The following is a 21,672-nucleotide window of genomic DNA, read 5'->3' on the forward strand; positions in this document are numbered from 1 at the left end:
GTAAATCTTTAGAATGAATCTTCGATGATTGTTCTATCGATAACCTTTTTGCTTATTCCAACGACGAAGTTAAGTTTCCTAATCATTGATCGTCAGCTTCACATCAAATTCTTCGAGTGTGGACTTCATTTACATTAATTGCTTTTCTTGGGAACTCCTTGGTAGCAGACTATTCTCATCAATTTCCAAAAGGGAGTTGCATTTCTTGTTGTTGTTGCAGTTGGATTTGGATGATGAATATCCAGTCTTGTTTGGATAAACAGATTCCTTGAATTTCACCTAGGTCTGGTACTCGGGGGAAAACTCTAGTTCCTCGTCCGCGTACTTTTCGGTGAAGGTGAACTTAGCCTCTTGCTTGTAGCTCAATTAACTTGTCCACTAACTTTTCAGCCTTGTAACTTTCAGTGTGATGGTTTGAGACTCTACCACATTCATTGTTGTACGAAGATCGAGCTTTACTCTGAACTTCTCTGGACTTATTGAGCTTTGGGTTGCTCAAGAGCATCACTTTAAGGTAGCCAATCGTGCCACTGTATACGCAGCCTGCTTTGTATCTTTCTTCTTCGTCATGTTGCTGATTCAGAGGTTCTATGTTTAATTTTTGAACTTTGAAACAGCTTTCACAAAGTATTGTGAATTTCGAAATGTCTTTGGCCTTGTCAAATCTTATTGACAGTTCTTAACTATTCTTGAGTTTAGACCTATTTCCTTTTTGGCTAAGAAACCAGTTGACCATACTGTGATGATTTGCAAAATAATCATAAACAGTGACTTCTATTTCTGCATTTTCACCTTTCTTCGCTTATTCGTCTCTTAATGTGAAACTGGATCATTCATTCGGCATGGTTTCTAGTTCAAATCTCGATATCTTGTACTCTGGATTGTAATGGACTTGTTTTGACCCTTAAAATCTTAAGTGTTCCTTCAGCGTTCTCGACATGGTTTCTTGCTCAATCAGTGAGGAATTCAGGATTGATCGATTTGGCAGAAGTGTATGCCCAATTCTTAACAATTCAGACAAGAACGTTAGGAGCATAACCTTTTCACAAGTTTATCAGGCTTACCAGAAAGAGTTCCACATCAGTGTGAGGTTTGAGTCGTCTTTTGGTAAGGGATTAGTGAAGATTGTAGTGCAGGTGATCTGCAGATTGGATCACCATCTTTATGCTGAATTGGATGGTCACCACTCATTATCCTGCTGCAGTTTAGAGACAACTTATCGTATGCTAGTAGTTCTTTTCTAACGTTATGGGTTCGTCTCAATGCATATGTTCACTGCTTCACTCCAAGACTCTTTGTTTGTGAGTATGTGGATGTCGAAACACTTCTAGCAGTTATGCTTGGTGCGGGATAGAGTTTTACGACAACAGTTTCTGTTTTGTTCATTTTGGAGTATGGCACTTTTTGTGACATGGTACGAGAGTTTTTCATGGGCGACTTTTGCTGGCAAAGGAGTCTTGCAAACTAATATTCAAAGGATCAAATTTACGACATGTGAGATTGTGTATCTTCAGGAAATCACTATTTGCTTAACGAGACAACAAATGGGTGGTCGATATCGCGGGCGGCCGACTGTGATATCGATAACTTATTTGTTGGGTTCGCTAAGCAAGTGGGCAAGAAGACTCGTTTACTGCAGCTATCACAGATTCGTTATTCTTGGGGCTTGACCCAAAGACACATCTATTCTCAGAGTACGCGACGTTTCGAATTTATGTACGAATTGCTGGTTAGGTATAACAAGAAAATCGTCTTCACAGTTATTAGAATGTATGGAAATAGATACCCGTGCGTATAGGATGTTCGTACATAAATGTATCTAATCTTGGCTGTATTTTTCATAAAACTTCCTTTTCATGATTAGGGACTACGATCCTTGGTGCTATAAAATCAGCAGTCAACTCAAGCACAGAAGTTATATACAGTGAGAATCCTGATCGTAATTTTGTAAAGTCCAATAACTTTGCATATGCCATTGTTGTGGTTGGCGAGCATCCTTATGCTGAGACTGCGGGAGACAGCCCAAACCTAATGATGGCGGAACCTGGCCCAAGTGTCATCAGCAATGTGTGTGAAAGTGTCAAGTGCATTGTTATCTTAATAACTGGCAAACCTATTGTAATCGAACCATATATTTCCTCGATTGATGCTCTGGTGGCAGCATGGTTGCCAGGCTCTGAAGGCCAAGGCATTACTGATGTCCTTTTTGGGGATCATGGATTCAGTGGAAAGCTTCCAAGAACATGGTTCAGAACTGTCGATCAACTCCCAATGAATGTTGGTGATTCAAACCATGATCCACTTTTCCCGTTTGGGTTCGGACTGGAAACTGAGTCAGTAAAGGAGCTTGTAACAAGGTAACTCTTCATACATGTATATCTATTGGGACCAGCTTCGTAGCAGGTATCCTGGTTTCCTGCATGCTTGTTCATATAACAAAGCTTGATGGGAAAAGGAATGAAATGAAATTTACAAGGGAGTTGGGACCGGTGGTGGCTTCTAGGTTTCAATCTATCACTACTACATATTGTTTTAAAGCATTCATGTGTTCCGGTGTAATATAAACCGAAGAACTTGGTTACTTGTATCGATACTGACTACAGCTTCGTGATGCCTGCAGGTCGACCTCAGCTGGTGTTGTTGCAAGGCCATGCATGCTTATCGTCATGGTTGCTCTGATTCTCAGCTTATAGTTTAGAGGTATAGTTTTGGGTCTAGGATTATTGGGTTCTCAGCTTTTCCTAATTACGTAAGTTTCTGCTTACACATTGCCTTTTTCCTTTAAAAATTTCAGGAAGCTTTTACTAATGGTAGATTTTTGTTTTGAAATTCTTGAGTGAAAAAAAGAATGTTAGGAGGATCATCATCAATGGGCCCTTCTATTGGTCTATTATTATTTGTTTTTTTTTTTATGGTTTTTTTGCTTCAATACCACCTAGTAATGAATGATACGGAAAATGCATGTTTGAGATTGTTTGAATTTTTATCACAAATGGTCATTGAAAGTAACGTTGTTCGTCACTTTGTCTTTGAAGTTGAAAATTAATTAACATCGTCCCTAAAATTTACTAGAAACATCAAGGAGCTGATTATCACAACTTTTTTTTGGGTATCACACCCCTTAGTCCCTTCTAATTGCGCAGATCACCACCCATTGCAGCCCCATGACGTTGAACAAGAGGACGCAAGCTGAGAGAGAATACAAGAAGAAACTGTAACAAACTTCACATGCATCACACACTTCTCACTCTCAGCTACTATGACAGCTAGCACAATCCTAGCTTATGAGCTAGTTTAATCTCAGCCATCCATTTCCAATTCAAACAAATAACAACAAGAATAAGTACGGAACTTGAACTCTTAAGAAATCAGCTTCAAGGCTTAATCACTAACAACACATACGATCAAAGAGAAAGAAAAAACAACTTTACAATACGTACGGATAAGTAAATACTGTCCACGTACCAACTGCAGGTGAAGCAAGAAATACGCAAAAAAGCAAAAAACTAAATAAAAGAGCTCTTAGAAGCAGAAACCAACTCAAAACACGAAGGAGTCACAAAATCACCATTTCTTCCCTCTCCCAGGTCCCTTAGTCTTACTACTATATCAGTGATGATGCGCCAAATACCTCAATCCCCATTACCCCGTGACCCACAGATACAACCCCATATCCTCCCACCTCTCCTTGAGGCTGCCACCGCCTTCTCCTTCTCTTCCTCATGTCTTGACTGCTTGAGATCACTCAAAATTGCCTTAACAGCCACGCCTCCTTTTCCCCGTAGCTTGAGTCCACTATATCACTCAAAGGTGCAGTGCTCTGACACTGATCCAAATACCCCTAAGTTCTGAGAAATTATCGTTTTTAAAGAGAGAGATGCTACAGTTCCCTCTACCTCAAGGAACTCCAAACGTCGCTGCCTGAATTCTCCCAGATGTCGCTGCATCATCTCTTCCCCATAGCTTGACTCCTCAGGATCAGTGAAAATGTGATGAGAAATTTGTTGGCAGTCCCACATTGGTGGGGGAAATGAAAACAAATGAGTTTAAATAGGATTACCCTTTATAACAATTACCGAGGTTTTTTAGGGTAAACTCGCAAAGGTCACTGCCGCATCTCTACCAAATGTCGCTGCCACATCTCTTCCATCTCTTCCAAATGTCGCCGTTGCATCTCTTCCATCTCTTCCAAATGTGGCCGCATCTTTTCCAGCATCTCTTCCAAATCTCGCCGCGCGCATCAAATGTCGCCGCGCGCATCAAATGTCGCCGCATCTCTTCCACATGTCGCCCCATCTCTTCTCTCTCTTCCAAATGTCGCCGCTGCATCTCTTCCACTTCCAAATAATGTTGCCGCCGCATCTCACCCTCTTCCAAATGTCGGGGTGGCCACGGCATCTCTTCTGGTTCTTCCAAATGTCGCCGCCGCATCTCTTCCAAATAGCTTGACTCCTCAATATCAGTCCATACACGTTCACACCACCAGCGGTGGAGGGATTCCACGTCCTCAGGATCAGTCAAATTTTCTGAATCACCCCTCCAGGGAAGGCGGGATTCAACATCAGCCACCGCCTCATTTTGCTCATTGTTTGGGACCATGGCATTAATCACGTCAACCGGTTTCCACGGAGCCAAATCCCTCAAAGTGATGAATTGCTGTTTTGGGCGGCAACCACGTATACCAGTTTCCACTATGTCAAGGCGCTTCAAATACCATAAGTCTTCAGGCAACTTCGAAAGTTTTGAGCACCCACGGAGAGTGAGCCATTCGAGACTCAACAAATTGCAGATACTGTCCGGAAGATAGAACAGGCTTTTGCAGTTTTTCAGATTTAACGACACTAGCCCCTGAAGCCGTTCAATTGATGTAGGAAGCTCTCTGATAGATGTTCTATCCAAATCAAGGCTTGCTAATCTTTCCATATTTTCTAATCTTTCCAGACAGTTTTGCAGATACTGTCTGGAAACACCTCAAGATTTGTACAACCAGAAAGAGAGAGATAATTTAGGGACTTGAGTTGACAAATGCTGCTTGTAAGACTCTTAAAGTGTTTGCTATACCGTAGCGTCAAAGTAGCAAGTCCCGTAAGACTATAAACTATGGATGGCAATTCTTTAATTGCAATCCCTCTAACCTGAGCAAATTTTTGGCGAGAGGCTTGCTTTATAAGAGATTGGTATGCTGATGGGACTTCTGCAAACATAGTCCAATCTAAATGAAGCTCTGTTAGGTTCTCCGTAACTTTTAGAAACTCTGGAAAATTCTTCAGATTTGAGCAGCCAGAAACATTCAGGGCTTGAAGAGATCTCATACGAATGCTGCTTGGAAGAATCTCTAATCTTCTGCAATCCTTCAGGCTCAGGGTAACGAGTTCCGTAAAATTTTTTATGGACGAGGGCAGTTCTGAAATTGCAGTCTCATCTAAATTAAGCTCAAATAGGTTCATAACTTCAGGAATTTCTGGAAAATTATACAGATTTGAGCAGCTGGAAAGATTAAGGGTTTGAAGAGATCTCATATGAATGCTACTTGGAAGGCTACGAAGTTTCTTGCATCGCTCTAGACTCAAAATCTCAAGGTTTTCAAGAGATGAAATTGATGGGCAAAGGGCTCCAACAGATGTCTCATCCAAGCGAAGCTCTCTTAATCCTTCCATCATATTTCTGACAATTCTTGGAAAGGCCTTGAGCTTTGGACAACAAGAAAAATTAAGAAATTGCAAGGACTTGAGTTGAACAATGCTGCTTGGAAGAATCTCAAGTTCTCTGCAATATTCAAGATTCAAAGTAACAAGCCCCCTAAGATTGTTAATTGATCGAGGCAGTTCTTTTATTGCAGTCCCTTGCAAATAAAGCTTTGAAAGCTTCTCCATAAATTCTGAAATCTCTGGAAACTTCTCAAGTATTGAGCAAAAAGAGAGATCAAAGGTTTCAAGAGATTTCATACAAATGTTGCTTGAAAAGGTCTTGAGTTTGCTGCACCAACTTAGATCCAAGAGGACAAGTTTTTCAAGGGCAGAAATGGATGGGTGAACCTTATATAAACTTGTGCATCCACCAAGAATTAGCTTCTCAAGATTCTTTGCCTCAGTGAAGTCAGGTGTGTCCTTAAGACGATAAGAGCCTTTTAAATTGATAATTTTCAACTTTCCCAGAGGCTATCAATATACATCAAGGAAAATATGTGTTACCTACATAACAAGGCATTTAAAAACTAAACCATTTAAAAGCAGTATATAGGCAAATGATGAACGTACCTTAGTTCCTTTCCAGAGGTGTTCAACCCAACTATATTGCATGTCAATCTCAACAAGATTCTCGCGGTTAAAATTGGACGACAAAGACTTTAGGGGACATTTGTGCCAGAATAGATAACTTAGTTTTTCAGAGAGAAACTTTAGATCCTCGTACTGGCAGTGATCATTGGCCGGCTCGCAGTCTGGTGGTAAATAGTCGGTATGGACTCTGAGTAGTCTTAGTTTTCGCATTTGAGCAAAGGCGGTATCTAATTCCACCACATTGTTTGAGTGTGGCCAATGCACAATTATGCTTTCAACTGCTTCTGTAGCCTGGATTACCAAAATTGCACATTGAATGAGTACAAACTTAAGATTATAACGCCTAATGCACATGTTTCTCATGAATTGGATTTTGGTCAAAGTCGAATCATTATACTTATTATTATTGTTGTTGTTGTTATTATTATTATTTAAATTTACTAATATTAATGGGAGAGAGAAGATTCGAAGCAATTACATTAACGGAGGGGAGGGGAGTGCATTTCTCACCGTTTTATTAGTTAACACATGACGGACATCTTCACAGCAGCATAACCTACTGCGCCTCCCAGGCTCTTCTATAGATTCCTCGCGTACGATTTCATGACCCATTTCCTCTAGTAAATCATGCATCTCGAGGACACCATCAGATGAGATGGTGACAAGAGCTCTACCAACTAGAACCTCTAATCCGGTATGGGGATGGAAGGCACAACCCTCCATAATCCTTGTTGCAGAGTCTTTCTTCATTTGTTTAAAGAAACATGCAATATCAAGAAATATTTTCTTCTGCAAACCATCTAGTCCATCAAAGCTTGTTCTAAGGACTGTCTGGATTCCCAGGTTCGGATTTCTCGCTATTTTCTTTAACTCATCTTTCCACACAAGTACACTTTTGTTATCGAGGAATCCTCCCAAGACTTTGAGTGCTAAAGGCAAACCTTGAGCATATTTTGTGAAATGGCCTGACAGATCAATGTATTCTTTTGTGGGTTGCTTTGTCCTGAAAGCATCCTGCATAAACAGCTTGAGAGCATCTTCATCGTTTAACACCTCGGGCTCATATATCTGACCACCAAGTCCATTTAGTGACTGTTTATCTCTAGTTGTTATAATGATTCGACTTCCGCCACCAAATGAAGGTTGCTTTCCAATTAAGGCTTCAATTTGTCTCCACATTATCCAGAACAAGTAAAACTTTTTTCTTACCAACTCTTTCCATCATCTTCTGAAAACCATTTCTCAAAATCTCTGAACGCCCCACCTTCATATTTGTGATACTAGATAGAATTTCTGCCTGCATATCTAGTGGTGCTTCACCTGCATCAGTTGACGGAAAACGTCTCTTGACATTTTCAACAAAGCAACCACCTTCGAAGAGATGATTGATTTTGTCATACATAGCTCTAGCGATGGTGGTTTTGCCTATACCGCCCATACCCCATATTCCAACAAAGCGAACGTTACCGAGCTCGGGACATAATAGTGACTCCATTTTCTGTAAGCGGGAATCCATCCCAACCAAGCCATTCTTTTCACTTGGTAAGATGTTCATCAATTTCTTTAAAATATCACCTACAATCAACTTAATAAGCTTGGCATCATCCCTGCCAAATTTGAAAAACAGTATTGTCAAGTCCTGGGATTGCTAGTTATATAACACTCATCACACTGTCATTGAAAACACAAAGTAACGACCCAATAATTCTCAATTTATTCTTCTTTCATTTACTCAATGCACTCTTCTAAGTTCAATCAACATATAAGAGAACTAGTCATCTATATCCTCTCAAGATGTTTTATAGACCTTTTAATCGTGCCCCTTTATATTGATCTTGCGGTGAAGAATTAATTTAACTTGTTCTTTTTTTACTTATTCATGTTGGACGACGTCTTTTCTACATTATTTCTCTTTTTTATATTATTTTCCTCGTCCCTTGTCATGGCAAAGATCTAGATGTGGCAGTGGAAAGTTTTGCAGAGAGTTGGTGAGTATTCAATTTTGTAGAGGGTTGGGAAGGAAGTCTTGGTTCTAGTTGTATTAACATCATTATAAACTAAAAAGACCAAAACAGGAAATTAGCTAAACTTGTAAACTAGTAAGTAAATAAGATTATGAAGGAATGAGTTACTGGCAATTTTGTGAATCCCAGCCACATAAATTGGGGGCTCTTTGTAAAGCGGACCTCCACCGCTGCACTTCTTCCATGTCGGCGTTAGGATCATGTTCATGTTTAGAAAAAGCTTTCTCAAAACTTCCCTTGATTTTACGAACATGAGATGGGTCTACTTGGTAGAAAATGGGAATCACAATCTGCTTCTTCTGATCCATGCATTGCAGGATTTGGACGAGTTCTTTCAAGCACCATGTGGAAGAAGCGTAGTTTTGAGAAAAAACTACAACTGAAAGCCGTGAGTCGCTTATAGCTGTCAGTAGCTGCGAAAGGTCGTTGCCTTTTCTGAGCTCTTCAGCGTCACTGAAGGTGTTGATTGAGTTCTGAACTAGAGCTTCGTAGAGATGGCAGATGAAGGTCCTGCGAGTGTCTTCGCCTTGAAAATTCAAGAAGACTTGATATTTCCTGTGGAAATTTTCAGGTCGACGGGTCGAGGGCCCACTCCAACAACACCGATACTGTTCCCACTTAACCACATGCACAATCCTCAGGTGTGGGGCTTTATCACAAAAGGCCTCGATGTTAGTTAGAGAGGGGTATTTCTATTTAAAGCACTTTTTTCTTCTCCCTCTGTCCGATGTGGGACTGAGGGTTCCAACACTCCCCCGCACGTGAGACCCCACTTATGGGTCACACGTGAATTTCCACACATCGGCAACCATGTGGAGCCATGTCGGGACTCACCCAATCACGCGGGGCCAATGGGGACCCATCCAAACACGTGGCATCTTTGGCCTACGTGGACAATCGCGCGGGGCCAAAGGGGACCCACCCAATCATGTGGCAATACGGGCCCGCCTCCTGGCTCTGATACCATGTGGAAATTTTCAGGTCGACGGGCAAAAAAAAAAAGAAAGTTTTTTTTTTTTAAATTGTTGTCAATGACAGTAGAAAAGCAAAAACAGGTCTACCATGCTTCTAATAAAAGTGTTTTTTTTCAACGCATAGTAATTAATGTCATTTATGAAATTTTCAAATAGCAAGTATACCCCCGTATATTTTACAAAATTACAATGATTGCCCCTACATTATTTTGTTTGAATATTATTATATCACATTAAATACTACATTTTTCTTAGGCATTTGACGTGAGGTTTTATCACAAAAGGCCTCGATGTTAGTTAGAGATGGGTATTTCTATTTAAAGCACTCTTTTCTTCTCCCTCTGTCCGATGTGGGACTGAGGGTTCCAACACTCCCCCGCACGTGAGACCCCACTTATGGGTCACACGTGAATTTCCACACATCGGCAACCACGTGGAGCCATGTTGGAACTCACCCAATCACGCGGGGCCAATGGGGACCCACCCAAACACGTGGCATCTTTGGCCTACGTGGACAATCGCGCGGGGCCAAAGAGGACCCACCCAATCACGTGGCAGTACGGGCCCGCCTCCTGGCTCTGATACCATGTGGAAATTTTCAGGTCGACGGGCCGAAGGCCCACTCCAACAACACCGATACTGTCCCCACTTAACCACCTGCACAATCTTCAGGTGTGGAGTTTTATCACAAAAGGCCTCGATGTTAGTTAGAGATTGGTATTTCTATTTAAAGCACTCTTTTCTTCTCCCTCTGTCCGATGTGGGACTGAGGGTTCCAACATTTCCAATCAGGAACAGATGAAGAAGAAGAAGAAGCCATCAACAAGCACAAGATCGACAGCCTAATGTGAGTCTGGCGTAGCCCCTTAACAAACTCAAGATTGCAGGTCAACGACCCCCTTCATTGGTTCTCCCTAGAAAAATGAGATGCATCTTCAAGGGAGGCGCTTGGAAGTTGCCAGGAAAAGGGTCGCTTTGGCTAAATAAAGTCCGCTAATCTACGCCGTCCGATTGAATAAAGCAAGTGGGATTGCACATGTTGGCCGACAACCCCATCAGGCTGGGCCCCAGTCCCTTCAGCATGCTCCTTTTCCCTTGCTTTTTTGGCGCGTTGCCTTCCTTGTGGAGCGTCAAAGTGCGCAGCTTTCTCTCTTTCTCAGCGCGTCCACACGCGGAGCGGGTGAGTATAGGAAAAGGATCCGCAAGGATTGTTTTGTTAGGGATTCTAGAGATTCTGTTATCGGGATCGTTCATCGTATATTGTACAGTTGTAAATTATTTTAAAATATAAAATTAAATATAAATAATACCTAATAAAAACTGACAGCATAATGTATGATGAACGATCACGATCACGGAATCTCAAAAAAAAAAGATTCGGCAAGGATCATTTTCCAAAAATTTTAATCCAACTGGTTTCTTGTGTTAAATTTATCCCAAAAATTAGTTTTGACCAAAAATTGATTTTTGGTCCAAGGGTTGGAGCAAATCGAGAGAGTTTAAAAACAAAAATTTAAGTTAGTCTAACAAATACAAATGAAAGAAAGTAACATTCATATTTTATTGTGCCCTTTAATTTTTATTTAAAATGGTCTCGCATAACTACTTACTTTTAAAATTGATAAAAATGGTCCTGCCTTTGTTCTTTGTTTTTCATTTATTTATAGGTAACTTGCTCAAGTCCAAAGGCAATTAAACATGATTAGTAAAGCACCATAATAAAGCATGAGAGATATCTATTTTAATTAAATCCGTTGTGGGCTCACTGTGATTGTACATCATCATCATCATAAATAATGCATGCTTGAACCCCATTTTAGTTTCATGCCTATCATGATTAAATCATGGATGGTCAAGAAGCATAGGACTGAGAAATCAGAGCCTAGTTTCCAATACCAAAAGAGTACAAATTATTCAACTTAAACGCTAATTTCGTTAACGAAGATTAAAATAGGCGTGAAATCCATACAATTTATACGTTACCATTGATTCAAGTTCTGGTAGGTATCCATGAAAACTATCCGTTGCCGCTCTCTCAGTTCCCATATTTTCTGTATATTCCATTAAAACAATATAAATTTTTGATGCTGAAGCTAAAACAGATTACCAATAATAACAAAGAGGTCTAAATAATAGAAATCAAATTTTTTATTTTTGCGGACTTTAGAGAATCCCTGCAAACTTTAGCCTAACATTATGTGATTGCCTCACTTCTTCAGTAACTCAGAGGAGGTGAATTACTCAAAGTATGGAGGACTTCTGCTAACATATTTCAAGCACTTGTAACATTAAATGTAATGACAGGTTGACATTATTTTTTTTTTAATTTTTTTTTTTGTAAAGAATTGTTGCAAGAAGTTTGACCCTTTGTCTTTTTATTTCTGTAAGGATTTATAGGTACATATAAAATCCATATTATATATGGTTCACAGATGAGAGTACTTCAAACACCAAATATTCATTCATGATTGGAGATAAGAAAGCTTACTAAAAGGCAATCGCCTTTGTGATGTTTACTTTTGTGCTTATCCTTTGTCTTCTTTTCTGAGGCAAAATATGTCAATGTGATAAGTAATTTCCCATAAAGAATCTCATCCTCAATAGGCTAAACAACTACAATGGTTAGTCAAATAATGTACTTTCATGTAGTTAATCTCCTCGGTTTGTGTTTACTTTTTCAATATCAAAACATCTCGAAGAAACAACGTTTTCCCATACTCTACAAACACCGAATGTGCCCGATAAACCACTAACAACGCCATTACTCTAATTCGACTGCAGAGTGAGAGTTAAGATAAGAAGATACTCACAGGTCAAAACGGATGACATCACCAACACGTAAATCCAAAAGCCACAACCAAATTTAATTTTGTTTTTACTTTGATTTTTTTTTTCTTGAATCTGTTTGGATGCTGAGAACGTGTGGTATGGGATTATTAATTACCGGCAGGGAAAGATGACGATTTCTCCTATTTGGATTTGCAGGTGGAGGAATCATAGCCGAGGGATTGCAGTCCGTCGGTGACCATCTTCCTCAAATCGTCTTTTTGTTTGAGATTCTTGTTTGCTTCGACGATCCTCACCGTATCGGCCAGGAGGTTTCTCTCCGAGACGCTCACGCATGGAATCAGACTCTGATTAAACAATAATTAAGCAAACAATCAATCATCCATATGCATATTCTGTGTTTGGTTGCCAAGAAACCGCGAGAAATGCAAAAACAATTTACTAATAAAAAAGTTTAATCAAAGCAACCATTATTTATACTTTTGTACCTTAAGAATATCTGAGGCGTCGCCACCGAACAAACCGGAGGAGATTGAATCACCGAAACCTCCACCGAATATATCGAGCTCGTCGTCGGAGCTGTCATTGCTGTTGCCGTGAAAGCAATTGCAGCGGTTCCGTCCACATTTCGGCGGAGGTTGCTTCTCGTTGCTTTCTTCGATGAAATTCTGAACCATCTTCGCCAAGCAGACCGAACTTGGCTTGAACTCAGGCCGCGGCGCTGACGGTCCCTTCATCCTTGCTGATATTGAGGCCGCAGGAGTGGCGAGTTGTGATGTGGACTCAGGCCTCTTGGCCTCTGGGTTTTACGGAGAAGGGGAAGACGGTGAGGGTTGAGAGAGATGCAGAGTCTGAAAGAGAGTGAAAGAGAAAGGGTTATAAGAGAGGTTGGGTGTGACAGAGACGATTGAAGCAAAACGCACGATGATAAACGCGTGTGCTCGGTTCAGAATGGCAAGCCCGTAAATACCCAATGACAGATTTGTAAATAAAATGAAATTCACTTCAAAATACTGTTCATTTTAATAGTGCCAATTGAAAACCTTACTTTAGACTAAAGTAACTAGAAATTATGCATGCGCGTTGCTACTAGAATCAGCTGTTTCAAACGTAATTGGATGGACATAACACATTTAAGTTGAATAAATTCAAAACAATTACGAACAAACAGAAGGATACATGAGTGCATGAGACCGGTAAGATCAGTAGTTTCGTTTTTGTACACTTGTAAGTGAGTTGACATATAAACACATTGCACAATGAGTGAGAATAAACTATACGTGTTTGAAACTTCATTTTAAACTAACATTCACACAATCCTAATCATTTGTGAATTACCATATTCTTATCATTATTCCAATATCTCTTCATGTAGATGGGGTGAGCTCATACCAGTCATTAAGGGCATGTTTGATACTCTACTTGAATTCAACTTTTTAAATTAAAAAAAAAAAAATTCAAATTTTAAGCCTTAAAAACTTGTTTGGTAAGATTATTTTCAAAAATTGAACTTAAGATTAACTCAAAACTATAGTTTACTCTCTAAAAACACAAAAAGTAAATTTTTAGAATTTTTAAACTTAAACTCACTCATTTCTTTTCTCTCCCTCCTCTCACTCCAAATCTATCTCTCTTTTCTTCTTTCTATGTCCCCCTTCTTTTTTTTTTTTTACCTTTTTCGTCCCTCCTCCAATCCGCTCTCTTTATTATCTCGATTCTTTCTTTCACTTCTCTTCCTCCCTATCTCCTCCGATCCTCTCTTCTTTCTCTTTCCTTTAATCACGTCTTATTTTCTTTCCTCCTCTTTCCTCTTTCTCCCTCGACCCCCTCTTTTTGGATCTCTTTGTCCAGTTTAAGTTGTAAGATTTAAAAATTTTAAATCACATACCAAACAAGTTTTGTAGTCTTAAATAAAATTATTTTCAAGAAAAATTCCTAAGAAATGTTTTGAGAAATGATAAAAAATTTCAAATAGGATATCAAACAAGCATTAAAATTGCTAATGTATTTAGTGATTATACAGAGCAACTTAACTATAGAAACGCTCCTCAAATCACTCTATACGTTTCCATTTTGCTTTTCAAATTAGCATGTTTATGTATTGACATTAGAAACAGCGGAAAATACTTTTTACATTCACCTCTTTCAGACCCTGCGTAAAGCGGGAGCCTTGTGCACTGAGTACGACCTTTATGCATTGACATTAGAGAAAACGAGAATGCTGATGAAAATTGGATTATTAGAGGTTAAACGGCAGCGAACCATTCGGTGTTGATAATGAATACGAAGATGTGCGATTTCACGTGAATGCTGCTTGGAAGGCTATGAAGTTTCTTGCACTGCTTTAGACTCAAACTCTCAAGGTTTTCAAGAGATGAAATTGATGGGCAAAGGTCTTCAACAGATATCTCATCCAAGCGAAGCTCTCTTAATCCTTCCAGATCTCCGACATTTCCTGGAAAGCCCTTGAGCTTTGGACAACCAGAAAGATTAAGAAATTGCAGGGACTTGAGTTGAACAAAGCTGTTTGGAAGAATCTCAAGTTCTCTGCAATATTCAAGATTCAAAGTAACAAGCCCTGTAAGATTGTTAATTGATCGAGGCAGTTCTTTTATTGCAGTCCCTTGAAAATAAAGCTTTGAAAGCTTCTCCATAACTTCTGAAATCTCTGGAAACTTCCCAAGTATTGAACAAAAAGAGAGATCAAGGGTTTCAAGAGATTTCATACTAATGTTGCTTGAAAAGGTCTTGAGTTTGCCGCACCAACTTAGATCCAAGAGGACAAGTTTTTCAAGGGCAGAAATGGATGGGTGAACCTCATACAAACTTGTGCATCTACCAAGAATTAGCTTCTCAAGATTCTTTGCCTCAGTGAAGTCAGGTGTTTCCTTAAGACGATGAGAGCCTTTTAAATTGATAATTTTCAACTTTCCCAGAGGCTGTCAATATACAAGGAAAATATGTGTTACCCACATAATAAGGCAATTAAAAACTAAAGCATTTAAAAGCAGTATATAGGCAAATGATGAATGTACCTTAGTTCCTTTCCAGAGGTGTTCGACCCAACTATGTTGCATGTCAATTTCAACAAGATTCTCGGGGTTAAAATTGGACGATAAAGACTTTAGGGGACAATTGTGCCAGAACAGATAACTTAGTTTTTCAGAGAGAAACTTTAGATCCTTGTATTTCCATTGACCATATGGCATGTTCAGTGGTAGAATATTGTGGGTATGGACTCTGAGTAGCCTTAGTTTTGTCATTTTAAGAAAAGCGGTATCTAATTCCACCACATTGTCTGAGTGTGGCCAATGCACAATTATGCTTTCAACTGCTTCAGTAGCCTGGATTACCAAAATTGCACATTGAATGAGTACAAACTTAAGATTATAACGCCTAATGCACATGTTTCTCATGAATTGGATTTTGGTCAAAGTTGAAGCTTTATACTTTTTCTTATTAGTATTTTTTGAATTTACTAATATTAATGGGAGAAAGAAGATTCGAAGCAATTACATTAATGGAGGGGAGGGGAGGGGAGTGCATTTCTCACCGTTTTTTTAGTTAACACATGACGGACATCTTCATCGCTCCACAACCTACTGCAACTCCCAGGCTCTTCTATAGATTTCTCGCGTACGATTTCGCGACCCATTTCCTCTAGTAAATCATGCATCTCGAGTACACCATCAGATGAGATAGTGACAAGAGCTCTACCAACTAGAACGTCTAATCCGGTATGGGGATGGAAGCCACAACCCTCCATAATCCTTGTTGCAAAGTCTTTCTTCATTTGTTTAAAGAAACATGCAATATCAAGAAATATTTCCTTCTGATATCTATCTAGTCCATCAAAGCTTGTTCTAAGCATTTCCTGGATTCCCGGGTTCGGATTTCTGGCTATTTTCTTTAACTCATCTGTCCACGCACGTTCACTTTTGTTTTCGAGAAATGCTCCCAAGACTTTGAGTGCTAAAGGCAAACCTTGAGCATATTTTGTGAAATGGCCTGACAGATCAATGTATTCTTCTGTGGGTTGCTTTCTACTAAAAGCATACTGCATAAACAGCTTGAGAGCATCATTGTTGTTTAAAAACTCGGGCTCATATATCTCATCACCAAGTCTGCTTAGTGACTGTTTATCTCTAGTTGTTATAATGATTCGACTTCCGCCACCAAATGAAGGTTGCTTTCCAATTAAGGCTTCAATTTGGGATGAACTCTCCACATTATCCACAACAACAACAACAACAACAAAGCCTTTTCCCACTAAGTGGGGTCGGCTATATGAATCCTAGAACGCCATTGCGCTCGGTTTTGTGTCATGTCATCCGTTAGATCCAAGTACTCTAAGTCTTTTCTTAGAGTCTCTTCCAAAGTTTTCCTAGGTCTTCCTCTACCCCTTCGGCCCTGAACCTCTGTCCCGTAGTCACATCTTCAAACCGGAGCGTCAGTCAGCCTTCTTTGCACATGTCCAAATCACCGGAGCCGATTTTCTCTCATCTTTCCTACAATTTCGGCTACTCCTACTTTACCTCGGATATCCTCATTCCCAATCTTATCCTTTCTCGTGTGCCCACACATCCCACGAAGCATCCTCATCTCCGCTACACCCATTTTGTGTACGTGTTGATGCTTCACCGCCCAACATTCTGTGCCATACAACATCGCTGGCCTTATTGCCATCCTATAAAATTTTCCCTTGAGCTTCAGTGGCCTACGACGGTCACACAACACGCCGGATGCGCTCTTACACTTCATCCATCCAGCTCGTATTCTATGGTTGAGATTTCCATCTAATTCTCCGTTCTCTTGCAAGATAGATCCTAGGTAGCGAAAACGGTCGCTTTTTGTGATCTTCGCTAGATTGCTCCGGTCATTAGTGTGGATAAGTATATAAATGGATAGAGATAGGAAAGCAAACACAAGATGTACGTGGTTCACCCAGATTGGCTACGTCCACGGAATAGAAGAGTTCTCATTAATTGTGAAGGGTTTACACAAGTACATAGGTTCAAGCTCTCCTTTAGTGAGTACAAGTGAATGATTTAGTACAAATGACATTAGGAAATATTGTGGGAGAATGATCTCGTAATCACGAAACTTCTAAGTATCGGAGTGTGGTGTCGTCTTGACTTGCCTTATCTGTCTCATAGGTAGATGTGGCATCTTCTCTGGAAGTACTTTTCCTCCATCCAGGGGTGGTATCTTTAACTGGTGGAGATGCACAAGGTAATGTATCAATTTCACTTGAAGCTTACTTGTAGTTTCAGGCTTGGTCAAGCGCGATACAAACCATGTAGTAGGAGTCCCCCAAGTCGCCGAGCTAGGGGGTCTGCTGAAAGAGGTGACAGACAAGGTAAGCAATCAGAGCTCCGACTGATTGTTCACCTTCTCCCGATCTTGCAACAGCATGAAGGATAAAGAGAAGAAAAATGAGAAGAGATGATATGAGATACTTTTGCTTTTGAAGAAGTAATTTTCCACAGGCTTATTCTTGAACTGAGCTGGAGGGTTTTCTGGTTTCCTCCAGAGTATAAGGCCGACTGAAGAATTTGAGGGTCAAAACAAGTCCATCAAATCTAGAGTACGTTCCACCCTGCTGATATGGGATACTTTTGCTTTTGACAGAGTAATGGATGTATCGGCACGTGTGCTGTTACGCTTGTCTCCACATGCTTCCTTGTATCCTTCGCACTTGCCCTATCTGTTCCTCAAGCAGATGCGGAATCTTCCCTGGAAACATAAGATGTTGAAGATGAGTACTCGAGAGCAATGCCAGGTAAGTAATCAGGTAAGGGGTTCCAGGCAGTCAGTTCCTGGCTGGAAGCTTGATTCCAAGTGCTGACTGATTGCTCTCTTTCTCCTTGTCTTGCAGGTAAAAACAAGGCCAAAGGAAAAGACAGGGAAAAAGCATGATATGGGATACTCTTGCTTTTAACCCTGATGATATGAGATATTCTTGCTCTAGTATAGCTTGTTTGCAGAGGTATTATCGGGGGGAAAGAAAGCTGAATATTTCGAAAGGCTTCGTTGGGAGTGCCCTCTCAGATATGATGAAGGGTTGAGCATTTTTGCAGGTCTGCCTGTCCGTTGGGGATGGAGGTCGACATATATAGGCGTCTCCCTAACAAGTAGTAATGCTATTCCTTTACCCTGCTTGGTCATAGCACGGTAGTGGGAGCTGTTAGTTTCACATGTTTTAACTCTGTCAGAGCACTTTGAAAAAGTGGTCTGTGGTATCTGGCTCTCGAGATTCGGAGAACGATGCCTCTTCGATTTTTGAGAAAGCAATCATGCTGGGGGTCTGGCTCTCGAGATTCGGAGAGCAGTGTCTCTTCGATTTTTGAGGAAGTAATCATGTTGGGAGTCTGGCTCTCGAGATTCGGAGGGCGGTGCCTCTTCGATTTTGGAGCAAGCAATCTTGTTGGGAGTGTTGTCTCGAATTTGAGTAAAGGTTGGGCATGTTTGCTAGTCTACCTTGCCACGAAGCACAAAGGTTGACACACAGGGACTTTCCAATTATCCAGCAATGGTACTGTTCCTTTACCCTCTCTTCGATTTTGAGAAAGTAGTCATGTTGGGAGTCTGGCTCTCGAGATTCGGAGGACGGTGCCTCTTCGATTTTGGAGCAAGCAATCTTGTTGGGAGTGTTTTCTCGAATGTGAGTAAAGGTTGGGCATGTTTGCTAGTCTACCTTGCCACGAAGCACAGAGGTTGACACACAGGGACTTTCCAATTATCCAGCAGTGGTACTGTTCCTTTACCCTTGTGGGTAATAATATGGTAGCTAGACCTTCAAAATTTATATGTCTAAACTTTGTTAGTGCTGTTTCTTTGCTATTCTTTTACCTTTCTTGGTCAGAGCGATGTAGTGGGAGCTGCAAGCTTCACGTGCTCAACTTTGGCAGAGAACTTTGACAAAGTTATCTGTGGTACCCATGAGCTATTGTTGCGTGTGGGAAGTGGGTAATTGAACAGTAAGATTCATGTGCTTTCTACTTCACCAGAAATCTTCGACAGAATGCCCATAATTTCTGCAAAGCTGAGTGTGCGTGTGACAGGTGCTGACAAGGCTAGAAAAGTAGGTGCCTCTTCGATTTCTGAGATCGGCCCTCGTGGTTTCTGAGCAGCCCAGCTTTTGAGAAAGCGAGCGCCTCTTCGATTGATTCGGAGAACGATGCCTCATCGATTTTTGAGAAAACAATCATGCTGGGGGTTTGGCTCTCGAAGATTCGGAGAGCAGTGTCTCTTCGATTTTTGAGAAAGTAATCATGTTGGGAGTCTGGCTCTCGAGATTCGGAAGGCGGTGCCTCTTCGATTTTAGAGCAAGCAATCTTGTTGGGAGTGTTTTCTCGAATGTGAGTAAAAGTTGGGCATGTTTGCTAGTCTACCTTGCCACGAAGCACAGAGGTTGACACACAGGGACTTTCCAATTATCCAGCAATGGTACTGTTCCTTTACCCTCTCTTCGATTTTTAATAAAGTAGTCATGTTGGGAGTCTGGCTCTCGAGATTCAGAGGACGGTGCCTCTTCGATTTTGGAGCAAGCAATCTTATTGGGAGTGTTTTCTCGAATGTGAGTAAAGATTGGGCATGTTTGCTAGTCTACCTTGCCACGAAGCACAGAGGTTGACACACAGGGACTTTCCAATTATCCAGCAGTGGTACTGTTCCTTTACCCTTGTGGGTAATAATATGGTAGCTAGACCTTTAAAATTTATGGGTCTAAACTTTGTTGGTGCTGTTTCTTTGCTATTCTTTTACCCTTCTTGGTCAGAGCGATGTAGTGGGAGCTGCAAGCTTCACGTGCTCAACTTTGGCAGAGAACTTTGGCAAAGTTATCTGTGGTACCCATGAGCTATTGTTGCGTGTGGGAAGTGGGTGATTGAACAGTAAGATTCATGTGTTTTCTACTTCCCCAGAAGTCTTCGACAGAATGCCCATAATTTCCGCAAAGCTGAGTGTGCGTGTGACAGGTGCTGACAAGGCTGGAAAAGTAGGTGCCTCTTCGATTTCTGAGATCGGCCCTCGTGGTCTCTGGGGAGCCCAGCTTTTGAGAAAGCGAGCGCCTCTTCGATTTCTGAGATCGGCCTTCGTGGTCTTTGAGCAGCCCAACTTTTGAGAAAGCAAAAGCCTCTTCGATTTCTGAGATCAACCCTCGTGATCTCTAAGCAGCTCAGCTTTTGAGAAAGCAAACGCCTCTTCGATTTCTGAGCAGGCGCCTCTTCGATTTCTGAAGCTCCGTCGAGTGCAGATTTTTATAGGGGCTGGCATTAAGTTCTAAAGCACACTTGAATCTCCACCAGTAGAAGCTTCATTCTTGCACTTCTAGGATCTTGATTTGTCCGACCTCTTCTCTCTTCAACACCTTTGAAAATGTCTGGCCCCTCCGACCGTCGTTTTGACTTGAACCTTGTTGAAGAGGCAGCCCCGCCTTCTCCAGACAACATATGGCGCCCATCCTTCGTCTCCCCTACTGGTCCTCTTACCGTTGGGGATTCCGTGATGAAGAATGATATGACCGCTGCGGTGGTGGCCAGGAACCTTCTCACTCCCAAAGATAATAGACTACTTTCCAAACGGTCTGATGAGTTAGCTGTTAAGGATTCGCTGGCTCTCAGTGTTCAGTGTGCAGGTTCTGTGTCTAATATGGCCCAACGCCTATTTGCTCGAACCCGCCAAGTTGAATCATTGGCGGCTGAAGTGATGAGTCTCAAACAGGAGATTAGAGGGCTCAAGCATGAGAATAAACAGTTGCACCGGCTCGCACATGACTATGCTACAAACATGAAGAGGAAGCTTGACCAGATGAAGGAAACTGATGGTCAGGTTTTACTTGATCATCAGAGATTTGTGGGTTTGTTCCAAAGGCATTTATTGCCTTCGTCTTCTGGGGCTGTACCGCGTAATGAAGCTCCAAATGATCAACCTCTGATGCCTCCTCCTTCTAGGGTTCTGTCCAGTACTGAGGCTCCAAATGATCCCCTTCCGGTGCCTTCTCTTTCTGGGGCTCTACCGACTGCTGAGACTTCTCCTAAGCAACCTTTGTGAAGGCTCCCTCTTGTGTGTTTATTTTGACTCATGTATATGTACATATTTGTAGCTTATCAGGGATATCAATAAATAAGCTTTTCTTCATTTCAACGTATTGTGTTAAATACACCAAAGCCTTCTTCGCTAAGTTCTTTGAATTTTCTTTTGTTGAAGCTTGTATGTTGAAGCTTTCTGAGTGGAGCATGTAGGTTGGGGTAGTGTTCCCTTAATTTCCCGAGTGAGGAAAACTTCTCGGTTGGAGACTTGGAAAATCCAAGTCACTGAGTGGGATCGGCTATATGAATCTTAGAACGCCATTGTGCTCGATCCTGTGTCATGTCCTTCGTTAGATCCAAGTACTCTAAGTCTTTTCTTAGAGTCTCTTCCAAAGTTTTCCTAGGTCTTCCTCTACCCCTTCGGCCCTGAACCTCTGTCCCATAGTCGCATCTTCTAATCGGAGCGTCAGTAGGCCTTCTTTGCACATGTCCAAACCACCGTAACCGATTTTCTCTCATCTTTCCTTCAATTTCGGCTACTCCTACTTTACCCCGGATATCCTCATTCCTAATCTTA

At 41.1% G+C, this 21,672-nt stretch overlaps 4 protein-coding genes across 9 annotated transcripts; 1 reads left to right on the forward strand and 3 right to left on the reverse strand.

Moving 5' to 3' along the window:
* The first annotated feature begins 938 nt into the window (after positions 1-938).
* On the forward strand, positions 939-2,752 carry LOC103407374 (uncharacterized). The gene is made up of 3 exons (XM_029099134.2): positions 939-1,221; positions 1,865-2,357; positions 2,621-2,752. Exons 1-3 carry the CDS (start codon positions 939-941, stop codon positions 2,691-2,693), a joined length of 849 nt encoding a protein of 282 aa, XP_028954967.2. The 3' UTR covers positions 2,694-2,752.
* A 2,039-nt stretch (positions 2,753-4,791) lies between these two features.
* On the reverse strand, positions 4,792-7,645 carry LOC103407373 (disease resistance protein RPV1-like). The gene is made up of 3 exons (XM_070809592.1): positions 6,789-7,645; positions 6,258-6,569; positions 4,792-6,158 (listed from the first exon to the last, which is right to left on the reverse strand). Exons 1-3 carry the CDS (start codon positions 7,455-7,457, stop codon positions 4,929-4,931), a joined length of 2,211 nt encoding a protein of 736 aa, XP_070665693.1. The 5' UTR covers positions 7,458-7,645; the 3' UTR covers positions 4,792-4,928.
* Positions 7,646-11,090: 3,445 nt separating this feature from the next.
* Positions 11,091-12,941, reverse strand: LOC139187597 (uncharacterized). Of its 6 annotated transcripts, none has more exons than XR_011573978.1 (4): positions 12,552-12,935; positions 12,221-12,410; positions 11,765-11,815; positions 11,091-11,327 (listed from the first exon to the last, which is right to left on the reverse strand). XR_011573978.1 is itself a non-coding variant. In XM_070809615.1 (3 exons), exons 1-2 carry the CDS (start codon positions 12,798-12,800, stop codon positions 12,246-12,248), a joined length of 414 nt encoding a protein of 137 aa, XP_070665716.1. In that variant the 5' UTR covers positions 12,801-12,935; the 3' UTR covers positions 11,091-11,327; positions 12,221-12,245. The 6 variants fall into 6 exon arrangements, 2 of the variants coding, with proteins under 2 accessions (XP_070665716.1, XP_070665709.1); XR_011573960.1 differs by having other exon boundaries at positions 11,765-11,820; XR_011573969.1 differs by having other exon boundaries at positions 11,765-11,820; positions 12,087-12,410.
* Positions 12,942-14,309: 1,368 nt separating this feature from the next.
* On the reverse strand, positions 14,310-16,355 carry LOC103417401 (disease resistance protein RUN1-like). The gene is made up of 3 exons (XM_029094874.2): positions 15,617-16,355; positions 15,099-15,407; positions 14,310-15,002 (listed from the first exon to the last, which is right to left on the reverse strand). The coding sequence occupies exons 1-3, from the start codon at positions 16,124-16,126 to the stop codon at positions 14,310-14,312; spliced, it is 1,512 nt and encodes a 503-aa protein (XP_028950707.2). The 5' UTR covers positions 16,127-16,355.
* Between the last annotated feature and the right edge of the window lie 5,317 nt (positions 16,356-21,672).

The sequence above is a fragment of the Malus domestica genome, chromosome 02 (genome assembly GCF_042453785.1).
Source record: "Malus domestica chromosome 02, GDT2T_hap1".
Classification (NCBI taxonomy): domain Eukaryota; kingdom Viridiplantae; phylum Streptophyta; class Magnoliopsida; order Rosales; family Rosaceae; genus Malus; species Malus domestica.